Below are 13,027 nucleotides of genomic sequence, written 5' to 3'. Positions count from 1 at the left end.
TACAGAGGTGACATAACAAGCATAAGGTCCATTATAACACAGTGAAGTAGAGGTGGGAGCTAAAAGCAGACATGGACAGTGAGACGGTGTGAAGAGGTCAGGGGTGAAACACTAGATCAGGACAGGTAGTAATGGCAGGGCTGGAAATAGACACAGAGACACATTCTGATCATGGCTCAGACCTGACCTGAGACACCCAAACAGAAGATGCCATAGCAAAGTCCTGTCCAGTAGGCTATATGGGATTTCCTTTCATCAAAATACAACACATGGAAATGTGTCCAGTGTGTGTGTGTGTGTGTGTCCAGTGTGTGAGTGTCCAGTGTGTGTGTGTTTGTCCAGTGTGTGTGTGTGTGTGTGTATCAATTGTATTTTTGTGTGTGTGTCCAGTGTGTGTGTGTATCCAGTGTGTGTGTGTGTTCAGTGTGTGTGTGTCCAGTGTGTGTCAAGTGTGTCCAGTGTGTGTGTGTGTGTGTCCAGTGTGTGTGTGTGTCCAGTGTGTGTCAAGTGTGTCCAGTGTGTGTGTGTGTGTCCAGTGTGTGTGTGTGTGTGTGTGTCCAGTGTGTGTTCAGTGTGTGTGTCCAGTGTGTGTTCAGTGTGTGTGTGTGTCCAGTGTGTGTGTGTGTGTGTGTGTCCAGTGTGTGTGTGTGTGTCCAGTGTGTGTGTGTGTATGTCCAGTGTGTGTGTGTGTCCAGTGTGTGTCAAGTGTGTCCAGTGTGTGTGTGTGTGTGTGTCCAGTGTGTGTGTGTGTGTGTGTGTCCAGTGTGTGTTCAGTGTGTGTGTCCAGTGTATGTTCAGTGTGTGTGTGTGTGTCCAGTGTGTGTGTGTGTGTGTCCAGTGTGTGTGTGTGTGTCCAGTGTGTGTGTGTGTGTGTCTAGTGTGTGTATGTGTGTCCCAAGTGTGTTTGTGTGTGTGTGTCCAGGGTATGTGTGTGTGTGTGTTTGTCCTGCGTGTGTGTGTCCAGTGTGTGTGTGTGTGTGTGTGTGTCCAGTGTGAGTGTGTCCAGTGTGTGTGTGTTTGTCCAGTGTGTGTGTGTGTGTGTGTGTTTGTGTGTGTCCAGTGTGTGTGTGTGTGTGTCCAGTGTGTGTGTGTGTGTGTGTCCAGTGTGTGTGTGTCCAGTCTGTGTGTGTGTGTGTGTCCAGTGTGTGTGTGTGTGTCCAGTGTGTGTGTGTCCAGTGTGTGTCTGTGTCCAGTGTGTGTGTGTGTGTGTGTGTGTGTGTGTGTGTACATTGTGTGTGTGTGTGTGTCTAGTGTGTGTGTGTGTCCAGTGTGTGTGTGTGTATGTCCAGTGTGAGTGTGTCCAGTGTGTGTGTGTCCAGTGTGTGTGTTTGTCCAGTGTGTGTGTGTGTGTGTGTGTGTGTGTGTGTGTGTATGTGTGTGTTTGTGTGTGTCCAGTGTGTTTGCATGTGTGTGTGTGTGTTTGTGTGTGTCCAGTGGGTGTGTGTGTCCAGTGTGTGTGTTCAGTGTGTGTGTGTGTGTGTGTGTGCATGTGTGTGTGTGTGTCCAGTGTATATGTGTGTGTGTGTGTGTCCGGTGTGTGTGTCCAGTGTGTGTGTGTGTCTAGTGTGAGTGTGTGTCCAGTGTGTGTGTCCAGTGTGTTTGTGTGTGTCCAGTGTGTGTGTGTGTGTATGTGTCCGGTGTGTGTGTGTGTGTGTGTGTGTGTGTGTCGTGTGAGTTTGTCCAGTGTGTGTGTGTCCAGTGTGTGTGTTTGTCCAGTGTGTGTGTGTGTGTGTGTGTTTGTCCAGTGTGTGTGTGTGTGTGTGTCCAGTGTGTGTGTGTGTGTCCGGTATGTGTGTGTCCAGTGTGTGAGTGTGTCCAGTGTGTGAGTGTGTCCAGTGTGTGTGTGTCCAGTGTGTGTGTGTGTGTCCAATGTGTGTGTGTCCAGTGTGTGTGTGTGTGTACAGTGTGAGTGTGTCCAGTGTGTGTGTGTGTGTGTGTATGTCCAGTGTGTGTGTTTGTCCAGTGTGTGTGTGTGTGTCTAGTGTGTGTGTGTGTGTGTCCAGTGTATGTATGTGTGTGTGTGTGTGTGTGTGTGTGTATGTGTGTGTCCAGTGTGTGTGTGTCCAGTGTGAGTGTGTCCAGTGTGTGTGTGTGTCCAGTGTGTGTGTTCAGTGTGTGTATGTGTGTGTACAGTGTGTGTGTGTGTCCAGTGTGTGTGTGTGTGTATGTACAGCGTGTGTGTGTATGTCCAGTGTGAGTGTGTCCAGTGTGTGTGTTTGTCCAGTGTGTGTATGTGTGTGTTTGTGTGTGTCCAGTGTGTGTGTGTGTGTCCAGTGTGTGTGTTCAGTGTGTGTGTGTGTGTATGTGTGTGTGTGTGTGTGTGTGTGTGTGTCCAGTGAATGTGTGTGTGTGTGTGTCTGGTGTGTGTGTGTATTTGTGTGAGTGTGTCCAGTGTGTGTGTGTCCAGTGTATGTGTGTGTTTGTGTGTCCAGTGTGTGTGTGTGTCCAGTGTGTGTGTGTGTCCAGTGTGTGTGTGTGTGTCCAGTGTGTGTGTGTGTGTCCAGTGTGTGTATGTGTGTGTACAGTGTGTGTGTGTCCAGTGTGTGTGTGTGTGTATGTCCAGTGTGAGTGTGTCCAGTGTGTGTGTGTGTGTGTGTGTGTGTGTGTTTCCAGTGTGTGTGTGTGTGTGTTTGTGTGTGTATTTGTGTGTTTCCAGTGTGTGTGTGTGTGTGTGTGTGTGTTTGTGTGTCTCCAGTGTGTGTGTATCCAGTGTTTGTGTCCAGTTTGTGTGTGTTCAGTGTGTTAAAGTTGCTGAGGAACCCCAAACATCATGAACCCTAAACCCTGGATAGAGGGGCTCAGTGAATGTGGAGTGGAATGTGTTCAGGTGGGTCAGTGTGTCAGAGGAGACTCTGTAGAAGGACAGAGTGCCGGCTGGCCAGTCCAGATACACTCCTACTCTGTGGGAGCTGGAGGAGGGGACGTCTATGGTAGTGGACTTATAATTGTGCCTGGGATAGTAACTGGCTCTGTATCTGTTGTCAGAGCAGAACAGACTCCAGGACTTGTCATTACATCCAATCCCACAGTCATTACCCCTTCCTCTCCTGCTGATTCCTTTATATGCTACTCCTATATCAACCCCTCCCCCACTCCACTCTACCTCCCAGTAACAGCGCCCAGTCAGACCCTCTCTACACAGCACCTGTCTCCAGACCTCAAATCTCTCTGGGTGATCAGGATACGGCTGCTCCTCTCTCCTCCATGTCACCTTTCTGTTCTCCTCAGACAGAGAGAGGCGTCTGTTTACTGTGTTTGGGTCCAGTGTGAGATCACAGACATCTGATGGATGAAACCAGACACAATATTAGAAATCATCATCATTCACATTAGAATGTTAACTCACTTTTCACTAATTCATTTAATGTAGATGTTTCTAGGTATCAAAAGGAGAAGTTAAGGTAACTTGAGATTTGTTCAATGATCATATGTTATACTGTATGGTAATATAAAACACACTTATTCCCATTAATTACACACACACACATCCTGAACACACACAAACACATTGAACACACACTCACACCTGTATGCATGCATGAACACACACACACATCCTGAACACACACACACTGGAAACACATCCTGAACACACACTGGACACACACACATCTTCATGCATGAACACACACACACATTTCTAAAGTAACACGAACACACCACACACATACACAGACACACACATTGTCAAAGCAACTCTTTGTAAACTTTGGTGTCCCTGATTTGTGCTTCTGTAGAACTACAGCTGATATTTAATATGACCAAGTAAGTAATGATGGTGGTCTTTGACTTTGACTTCACTTGAATTAAGACTTATTCTTAGTCATATTCTTCACAGCAGTCAACACTCACATTTTCTAAGTCCAGGTTTCATTGTGTTCTCTCCACCATGTTCCACACTGTAGCGGTAAGCAGAAGAACAGACAGTCATTGAGGGATACACCTGAACTCACACACACACACACACACACACACACACACACACACACACACACACACACACACACACACACACACACACACACACACACACACACACACACACACACACGACACACGGACACACACAACACACACACTGGACACTCACACACACATTCAGCATATAACTTTGTATAAGCGGTGGTAAGAATGTTTGTCTGTGTGTGTATGTATGTGTCCAGTGTGTGTGTCCAGTGTGTGTGTGTGTCTGTGTGTGTGTGTCCTGTTTGTGTGTGTGTGTGTCCAGTTTGTGTGTGTCCAGTGTGTGTGTGTGTGTGTGTGTCCAGTGTGTGTGTGTCCAGTGTGTGTGTGTCCAGTGTGTGTGTGTCCAGTGTGTGTGTGTGTCCTGTGTGTGTGTGTGTGTCCAGTGTGTGTGTGTGTCCAGTTTGTGTGTGTGTCCAGTTTGTGTCCAGTGTGTGTCCAGTGTGTGTGTGTGTGTGTGTTTGTGTGTTCAGTTTGTGTGTGTTTGTCAAGTGAATGTGTGTGTCCACTGTTTGTGTGTGTGTGTGTCCAGTGTGTGTCCAGTGTGTATCCAGTGTGTGTGTGTTTGTCTGTCCAGTGTGTCCAGTGTGTGTGTCCAGTGTGTTTGTGTGTGTGTGTGTGTGTGTGTGTGTCCAGTGTGTGTGTGTGTTTGTCCAGTGTATGTGTGTGTCCAGTGTGAGTGTGTGTGTGTCCAGTGTGTGTGTGTGTGTGTGTGTGTCCAGTGTGTGTGTGTGTCTAGTGTGTGTGTGTCCAGTGTGTGTCCAATGTGTGTGTGTGTGTCCAGTGTGTTTGTGTGTGTGTCCAGTGTGTGTGTTTGTCCAGTGTTTGTGTGTGTCTAGTGTACTGTACACACACATTGGATACACACTGGACACACACACACTGGACACACACACACACACACACTGGACACACACACACACACACACACACAGTCTTTATATAACTTTGTCCAAGTGGTGGTCAGAATGTTTGTCTTAACTAGCCTGATAACTCCAACATGTCTGATATGAACATTGACATAAACCCTCTACATACTTGAGTTTCTCCAGTCTGCAGTGTGGATCCTCCAGTCCAGCAGAGAGCAGTCTGACTCCTGAGTCTCCTGGGTGATTGTAGCTCAGGTCCAGCTCTCTCAGGTGTGAGGGGTTTGACTTCAGAGCTGAGACCAGAGAAGCACAGCCTTCCTCTGTGACTAGACAGCCTGACAGCCTGCAAAGAGTCAAATCATATTAAAACCACACTGCAATTCTTTGGTGGTCAAAATAGTGGCAGTATATTTTTTCAAAATGTTCAGATACATCAGTGTCCATAAATCTGCCATATCTATTCATAAATTAATGTATCATTATTAGAAATTATCAAAGTATTGCTTGTTGATAGAAACATGTATAGTACAAATATTTGAGTAAACTGACCAGAACAGTTTAAAAAGCAGTATCAGTCGAAAGACAGACAGTGAGGTATCAGATTTAGATTGTATTGAGTATACAGTCCACACCATATCTAGTTTGACAGTGAAGCTAATATTTTAAATGTGGCTCTATACTCCAGCATTTTGGATTTGAGATCAAATGTTTCATATGAGGTGACAGTATATAATGTCACCTTTTTTTTGAGGGTATTTTAATACATATATTTTTCACCATTTAGAAATGAAAGCACTTTATGTATCTAGTCCCCCTATTTGAAGAAGTCATAAGTATACTGACCAATTCACTTATAGTGTATTAAAGTAGTCAAAAGTTGAGTATTTGGTCCCAAACTCGTTGGTTGCATTTGCAGTTTGTTTTGGTTGTGTTTTGGGTTATGTTTTGCCCAATAGTAACTGAATGGTGGATGATGACTGGAGTAATTTTCTGTCTAAGTGAGTAGATAACATGTTTCTAAACACTACTAAAGTAATCCTGATGATGCCTTGATTAAGAAAAATCATGAATGAATCATGAATAATAATGAGTGAGAAAGTTACAGAGGCTACAACAAAACATGCTAACCTCTCACCATTACCAATAACAGAGGGGGTATGATCCTTGTTCCTCTTATTCATCATTATTCACGATTCATTCATGATTATTCATAATCATGGTAGCATCCACATGAATGTAGAAGTGTTCAGAAACATCTTCTATTCTTACTGACAATACAAGTGAAGTGACTCCAAAATGACAGGACATTATTAACATTGCAGTTTCTATCAGGAAAAACATAATCTAAAACACAACTAAAAAAACTGCAAATGCATTCAACAAGTTTGTAGAATCACAAGCTTGATGTAATCACTGCAGGTAAGGAATATGGGACCAAATACTAAACTTTTGACTACTTTAATACAATATAAGTGAATATGTCCAAATTATTAAGACTTTTTCAAATGGGAGAAATAGATACATAAAGTGATTTCATTTCTAAACAGTAACAAAGATATGTATGCAAATACTCTCAAATAAAAGGTGACATTCTGTACTGTCGCCTAATATGAAACATTCTATCTCAAATCCAAAATGATGGAGCATAGCACCAAATGTAAAACTGTAAGCTTCACTGTCCAAACACATATGGTGTGGACTATGTGTGCCTGGTAAACACATGTGGATCTGGTGAACAGTTATCACTTGTTGACCAACTACAGGAATACTGACCTCAGAGTCTCCAGTTTACAGTGGGGATTCCCCAGGACAGCAGAGAGCAGCTTCACTCCTGAATCCTTCAGGTCATTGTTACTCAGGTCCAGCTCTCTCAGGTGTGAGGGGTTTGACTTCAGAGCTGAGACCAGAGAAGCACAGCCTTTCTCTGTGACTCCACAGCCTGACAGCCTGACAGAGAGATCATCATGATTTCACAAACACACTGTTAATTTAACACCAGTAGTGTAGAAGGACAATGGCAGATGCATTTGGTTTATTCTCTCAAACAACATATAGATTCATCTTCCGTCTCCTAGAATTGTATGGTCATATTGTTATACTAATGTGAACATCAATGCATTGATTCAGTAAGTTTTTCAATGTAATACTATATATTATATACATATTATAATACATATATTTCTCTAAACTTAATATTTCTTCCTGATGATTAGTACTTAAATGTCATTTTATGTACTCACAGAGCAGCTCTGGAGGCTTTGACCACTGGCAGCAGCCTCAGAAGACCTTCCTCTGATCTGGAGTATTTCTTCAGGTCAAACACATCCAGCTCCTTTTCTGAAGTCAGCAACACAAAGACCAGAGCTGACCACTGTGCAGGTGACAGTTTGGCTTCTGAGAGACTTCCTGATCTCAGGTACCATTGGATCTCCTTCACTAGAGAATGGTCATTCAGTTCATTCAGACAGTGGAACAGATTGATGCACCTCTCTGGAGAGGGATTCTCTCTGATCTTCTCCTTGATGTACTTGACTGTTTCTTCATGGCTCTGTGAGCTGCTTCTTGTCTTTGTCAGTAGACCTCGTAAGTGCTTCTGATTGGACTCCAGTGAGAGGCCCAGAAGGAAGCGGAGGAACAGGTCCAGGTTTCCTGTCTCACTTTGTAAGGCTTTATCCACAGCACTCTTGTAGACAGTAACTTCAGTAACATGCGGTTTGGCCATTAGATTCTCATTGTTGTTGATGAATGAGAGGAACACATATACAGCAGCCAGAAACTCCTGAATGCTCAGATGCACGAAGCAGTACACCTTGTCCTGGTACAGCCCACATTCCTCTTTAAAGAGCTGTGTGCACAATCCTGAGTACACTGAGGCTTCATTGACATCAATCCCAGCCTCTTTCAGCTCTTCTTCATAGAAAATCAGATTGCCATTCACAAGCTGTTGAAAAGCCAGTTTTCCCAGTGACAGAATGCTCTCTTTATTCCAGTGTGGACCTGTCTCTTCTTTCCCAAGATACTTTTCATTCTTCTGTTTGGTATGAAACTCCACAAGGTGTGAGTACATCTCAGTCAGAGTCTTGGGCATCTCTTCTGTCTTGTCTGTACTCAACATGTGTTCAAGGACTGTTGCAGAAATCCAACAGAAGACTGGAATGTGGCACATGATGTGGAGGCTCCTTGATGTCTTTATGTGTGAGATGATTCTGCTGGCCAGGTCCTCATCACTGAATCTCTTCCTGAAGTACTCCTCCTTCTGTGGATCATTGAACCCTCGTACCTCTGTCACCTGGTCAACACACCCTGAAGGGATCTGATTGGCTGCTGCAGGTCGGGTAGTTATCCAGAGGAGAGCAGAGGGAAGCAGATTTCCCTTGATGAGATTTGTCAGCAGAGCATCCACTGAGGTTGACTCTGTGATGTCACAACATATCTTGTTCTTCTGGAAGTCTAGGGGCAGTCGGCACTCATCCAGACCATCAAAGATGAACAGAACTTTGTACTTGTCGTAGTTGGAGATTCTTGATTCTTTGGTTTCGATTGAGAAGTGATTGAGAAGTTCAATGAAAGTGTATTTTTCCATTTTCATCAAATTCAGCTCCCGAAAAGGAAAGGAAAATACAAATTGGACATCCTGATTTGCTTTTCCTTCAGCCCAGTCCAGAATGAACTTCTGCACAGAGACTGTTTTTCCGATGCCAGCGACTCCCTTTGTCAGCACAGTTCTGATAAGTTTGTCTTGTCCAGTTAAGGGTCTGAAGATGTCGTTACATTTGATTGCAGTCTCTGGTCTGGCTTGTTTCCTGGTTGTTGTCTCAATCTGTCTCAGCTCATGTTCATTATTGACCTCTCCTTTTCCACCCTCTGTGATGTAGAGCTCTGTGTAGATCTTATTGAGAAGTGTTGGGTTTCCTTGTTTAGCAATCCCCTCAAATACACATTGAAACTTCTTCTTTAGATTAGATTTGAGTTCACTTTGGCAAATCACAGCAAGCTCATCTGAATGAAGAAATAACACAGAGGATATTAATATCTGTTTTAATGCCTACAGTATTGTAAAACTGTGTTATAAAGTTTAAATTATAATAATTTATTCTCTTAACTGTCTGTATAGATCTCTTATTGATGGTATTATTAATGTTGTCTCTCTCTCTCTCTCTCTCTCTCTCTCTCTCTCTCTCTCTCTCGCTCTCTCTCTCTCTCTCTCTCTCTCTCTCTCTCTCTCTCTCTCTCTCTCTCTCTCTCAATTAATCACCACAACACATCCCTGCTGCTACTTGATGAGGTCACTAGGTGTTGTGTTAAGGCTGCTACAATATCACTGAGTTACACAGCTACTTTAGCTGTACTTTAGCTACAGCTTTTAAATGTTCTAAAACAGCATTCAACATGAGGCAGACAGCTCTTACTTTTCTCCAGTGTGTCAGCAAGCTCCTTCTGGTTCATTTTCCTCAGGACGTGCAGTGTGATCTTCAGAGCCCCCTCTCTGGCACTGCTCTCCTGCTTCTCATCTTCAGCATCCACCACTTCCTTATCCTGCTTCTGACTCTCAAAGCCTTCTGGGAGTTCTGGACTAAGAATCCTCTTGAACATCTTCAGCTCGTTCTTCACAAATGTCATAATATTCTCTTCAAGCAACTGAAATAAATCAAGTATATAAGTTAAGCAAGAGACTAAATGCTTTCTCATTAACACATGAATGAATGATTGACAGATCAACTTTACTTGAGGTAAACAAAAACAAATGTACATAACAGGACCACATACACTGAATATGGAGGCCAGGTCTGTTTGATGACTCTGGGAAGACTGGCCACTGAGAATCTCTGACTCTGATCTCTCCTTTTGGTTTCTGTGGACAAAACATCAGATTACATTTCCTCATCCAGGGAGTGCACACACACACACACACACACACACACACACACAGACACACACACACAAACACACACACACACACACACACACACACACACGGAGGGAATGTTTTGTTTGTTTAATATTGTTTCAGGACTATGAAAATGGAAAAAAGGATTAGCCTAAGGTTTATGAAAACAACAAAAATAAATGGGAAAATGGGAGAGGAGAAATGACTAGAGACAGTGTTGTTTAACTCACTGACCATGACCCATGAGTTCTTCTTACCTTTGTTCAGTAGAAAAGTCTCCCTCTCTAAACTTCATAGGAGCTTCCATAGACTTGTCACTCTTCATGGACACACAGCTGGGTACAGGGGAGGCTGGTCTCTCCTGCTTGATTGGGCTTCAACACAACAGAGACAAACATTACGTCTCTCATCTACTCTGAGCTCAGATGGGGAAACATAACAAGAGTTTCATTCTAAAACGCTATATATCCATATTCAGAAATGTTCGTCAATTAGCTTTTATTGTTTAAAGAAATTATGAAAGAGATTGGTGTGTTTTTTCACTAGCTAATCATGGTATGGGGTTGTTCAATGACAGACATGTATTTGTTTAAAATCTATCACTTGATGGTTTCATTTCAGAGAGACAAATAATCATGTTTTTATTGCAAAATGCTACATATCTGCCTCACTCTCAGAGAAATAAGTAGTACTGCTAGGTTTTACACAGTAATAATATATATCTGCCTCACTCTTAGATAAATATGTAGTACTGCTAGGTTTTACACAGTAATAGTATATATCTGCCTCACTCTCAGAGAAATAAGTAGTACTGCTAGGTTTTACACAGTAATAATATATATCTGCCTCAGTAGTACTGCTAGGTTTTACACAGTAATAATATATATATCTGCCTCACTCTCAGAGAAATAAGTAGTACTTCTAGGTTTTACACAGTAATAATATATATCTGCCTCACTCTCAGATAAATAAGTAGTACTGCTAGGTTTTACACAGTAATAATATATCTGCCTCACTCTCAGAGAAATAAGTAGTACTGCTAGGTTTTACACAGTAATAATATATATCTGCCTCACTCTCAGAGAAATAAGTAGTACTGCTAGGTTTTACACAGTAATAATATATCTGCCTCACTCTCAGAGAAATAAGTAGTACTGCTAGGTTTTACACAGTAATAATATATATCTGCCTCACTCTCAGAGAAATAAGTAGTACTGCTAGGTTTTACACAGTAATAATATATATCTGCCACACTCTCAGAGAAATAAGTAGTACTGCTAGGTTTTACACAGTAATAATATATATATCTGCCTCACTCTCAGAGAAATAAGTAGTACTGCTAGGTTTTACACAGTAATAATATATCTGCCTCACTCTCAGATAAATAAGTAGTACTGCTAGGTTTTACACAGTAATAATATATATCTGCCACACTCTCAGAGAAATAAGTAGTACTGCTAGGTTTTACACAGTAATAATATATATATCTGCCTCACTCTCAGAGAAATAAGTAGTACTGCTAGGTTTTACACAGTAATAATATATCTGCCTCACTCTCAGATAAATAAGTAGTACTGCTAGGTTTTACACAGTAATAATATATATCTGCCTCACTCTCAGAGAAATAAGTAGTACTACTAGGTTTTACACAGTAATAATATATCTGCCTCACTCTCAGAGAAATAAGTAGTACTGCTAGGTTTTACACAGTCAAATGTGGCCGACCGGCTCGATTCGTTCTTATGTAGCAACATTTGAAATTGTGTTTTTTTTTTTACATTGGATAAAAGTAGAGACTCAGCTAGAAAAAGGTATATCATACACTACAGTTGAGGAACGATGGGAAAGAAATTCTGCTTTGAAAGATGATAAACTTGTAACCTCAATTTTGAGAAAATGGCCTTTGAATGTTTTGGTTCACCTACTGGAGAGCTCTTCTTTATCTACAGTGGCAGATAATGTCACCCATCTAAATAAATATTTTTTAAAATATATATAGTTAACTAAATGTATGGTGTTTTTGGTTTATGTCAGTTTCATTGTTTGTTATGCTATAAATTGTTATTTTATGGTTGTAAGTGGTAAAATGAACTAGAAAATGTCATATTTTGCAACCATTTCTGATTAAAAAACACATGTGAAAAATTGTGGAAATAGCATTTAGGAAATAAACTCTTAATAATTCTTAAACAAAATTGTCATCTCACCTCTTAGCTTTGGTGTCATGTTCCCCAGAGAGACTCATTTTAGAGGCAGGGCCCCCCTCCTCTCTCTCCCCAGAGAGACAAATTTTAGAGGCAGGGCCCCCCTCCTCTCTCTCCCCAGAGAGACTCATTTTAGAGGCAGGGACCCCCTCCTCTCTCTCCCCAGAGAGACTCATTTTAGACCACTGACCCCTAAACAGAGATCCAACATGTTGGTTGTAGTTAACACAGTAATTCTTGAATGTGAATTGTTATCATTTATTAATTATCTCTTACAAAACATTTACTAACAGACATATCGAAACAGTCAGGTGATTTAATGCAATCACATGAATATGTAGTTGTGACATCTCTTCTCCATGGCCATGTCACACACTTAATTGTTTTCATTAAAAGTCGGCCATTTATTATTTTTGAATCTGTTATTTTCTAAACGTATCTGAGAATGTAGACAGAAGGGCTAAAACAGGCTTGATTGATCTGGGGGGGATCAGTGATCTATACAGAAAGGTTTTTTGCAACAATTAAGAGATTTTATATTATTTAAAGTAGGCTAGGTTATAATGTATAACAGTTTTTTTGTTGTTGTGTAAAGTAGATCAAGGTCTATACCTCAGCAAGTGCGACCCGTCATTCAGGGCAGGTGGCCTTTCCTGTTTTGCATGTTATTGTGGCATTAATAAATGTCACATATCAGTTTGCTAACAATGTAAAAAATATATACACTACCGGTCAAAAGTTTTAGAACACATACGCATTCAAGGGCTCGTCTTTATTTTTACTATTTTCTACATTATAGAATAATAGTGAAGACATCAACACTATGGAATAACACATATGGTATCATGTAGTAACCAAAAAAGTGTTAAACAAATCAAAATATATTTTATATTTGAGATTCTTCAAATAGCCACCATTTGCCTTGATGACAGCTTTGCACACTCTTGGCATTCTCTCAACCAGCGACCCGTCATTCAGGGCAGGTGGCCTTTCCTGTTTTGCATGTTATTTTGGCATTAATACGTGTCACATATCAGTTTGCAAAAAATGTCATTGAGTTAATCATTGAGTTAATAAAGCCGCAAAAAAACATGGTCTCTTTT

At 41.6% G+C, this 13,027-nt stretch overlaps 1 protein-coding gene across 1 annotated transcript; it reads right to left on the bottom strand.

Annotated features, from left to right (window-relative positions):
- Nucleotides 1–1,684: 1,684 nt before the first annotated feature.
- Nucleotides 1,685–8,808, bottom strand: LOC311124484 (NLR family CARD domain-containing protein 3-like; the record flags this gene model as incomplete). Its single annotated transcript, XM_084198625.1, has 3 exons — nucleotides 1,685–3,282; nucleotides 3,853–3,880; nucleotides 7,090–8,808. Coding segments are annotated over 3 exons (2,295 nt in total), but the record flags the coding sequence as incomplete, so codon positions are not given.
- Nucleotides 8,809–13,027: the final 4,219 nt, after the last annotated feature.

The sequence above is a fragment of the Coregonus lavaretus genome (assembly GCF_964263955.1).
Source record: "Coregonus lavaretus genome assembly, contig: HAP1_SCAFFOLD_7373, whole genome shotgun sequence".
Taxonomy (NCBI): domain Eukaryota; kingdom Metazoa; phylum Chordata; class Actinopteri; order Salmoniformes; family Salmonidae; genus Coregonus; species Coregonus lavaretus.
This window is presented reverse-complemented; position numbering and strand designations above follow the sequence as displayed.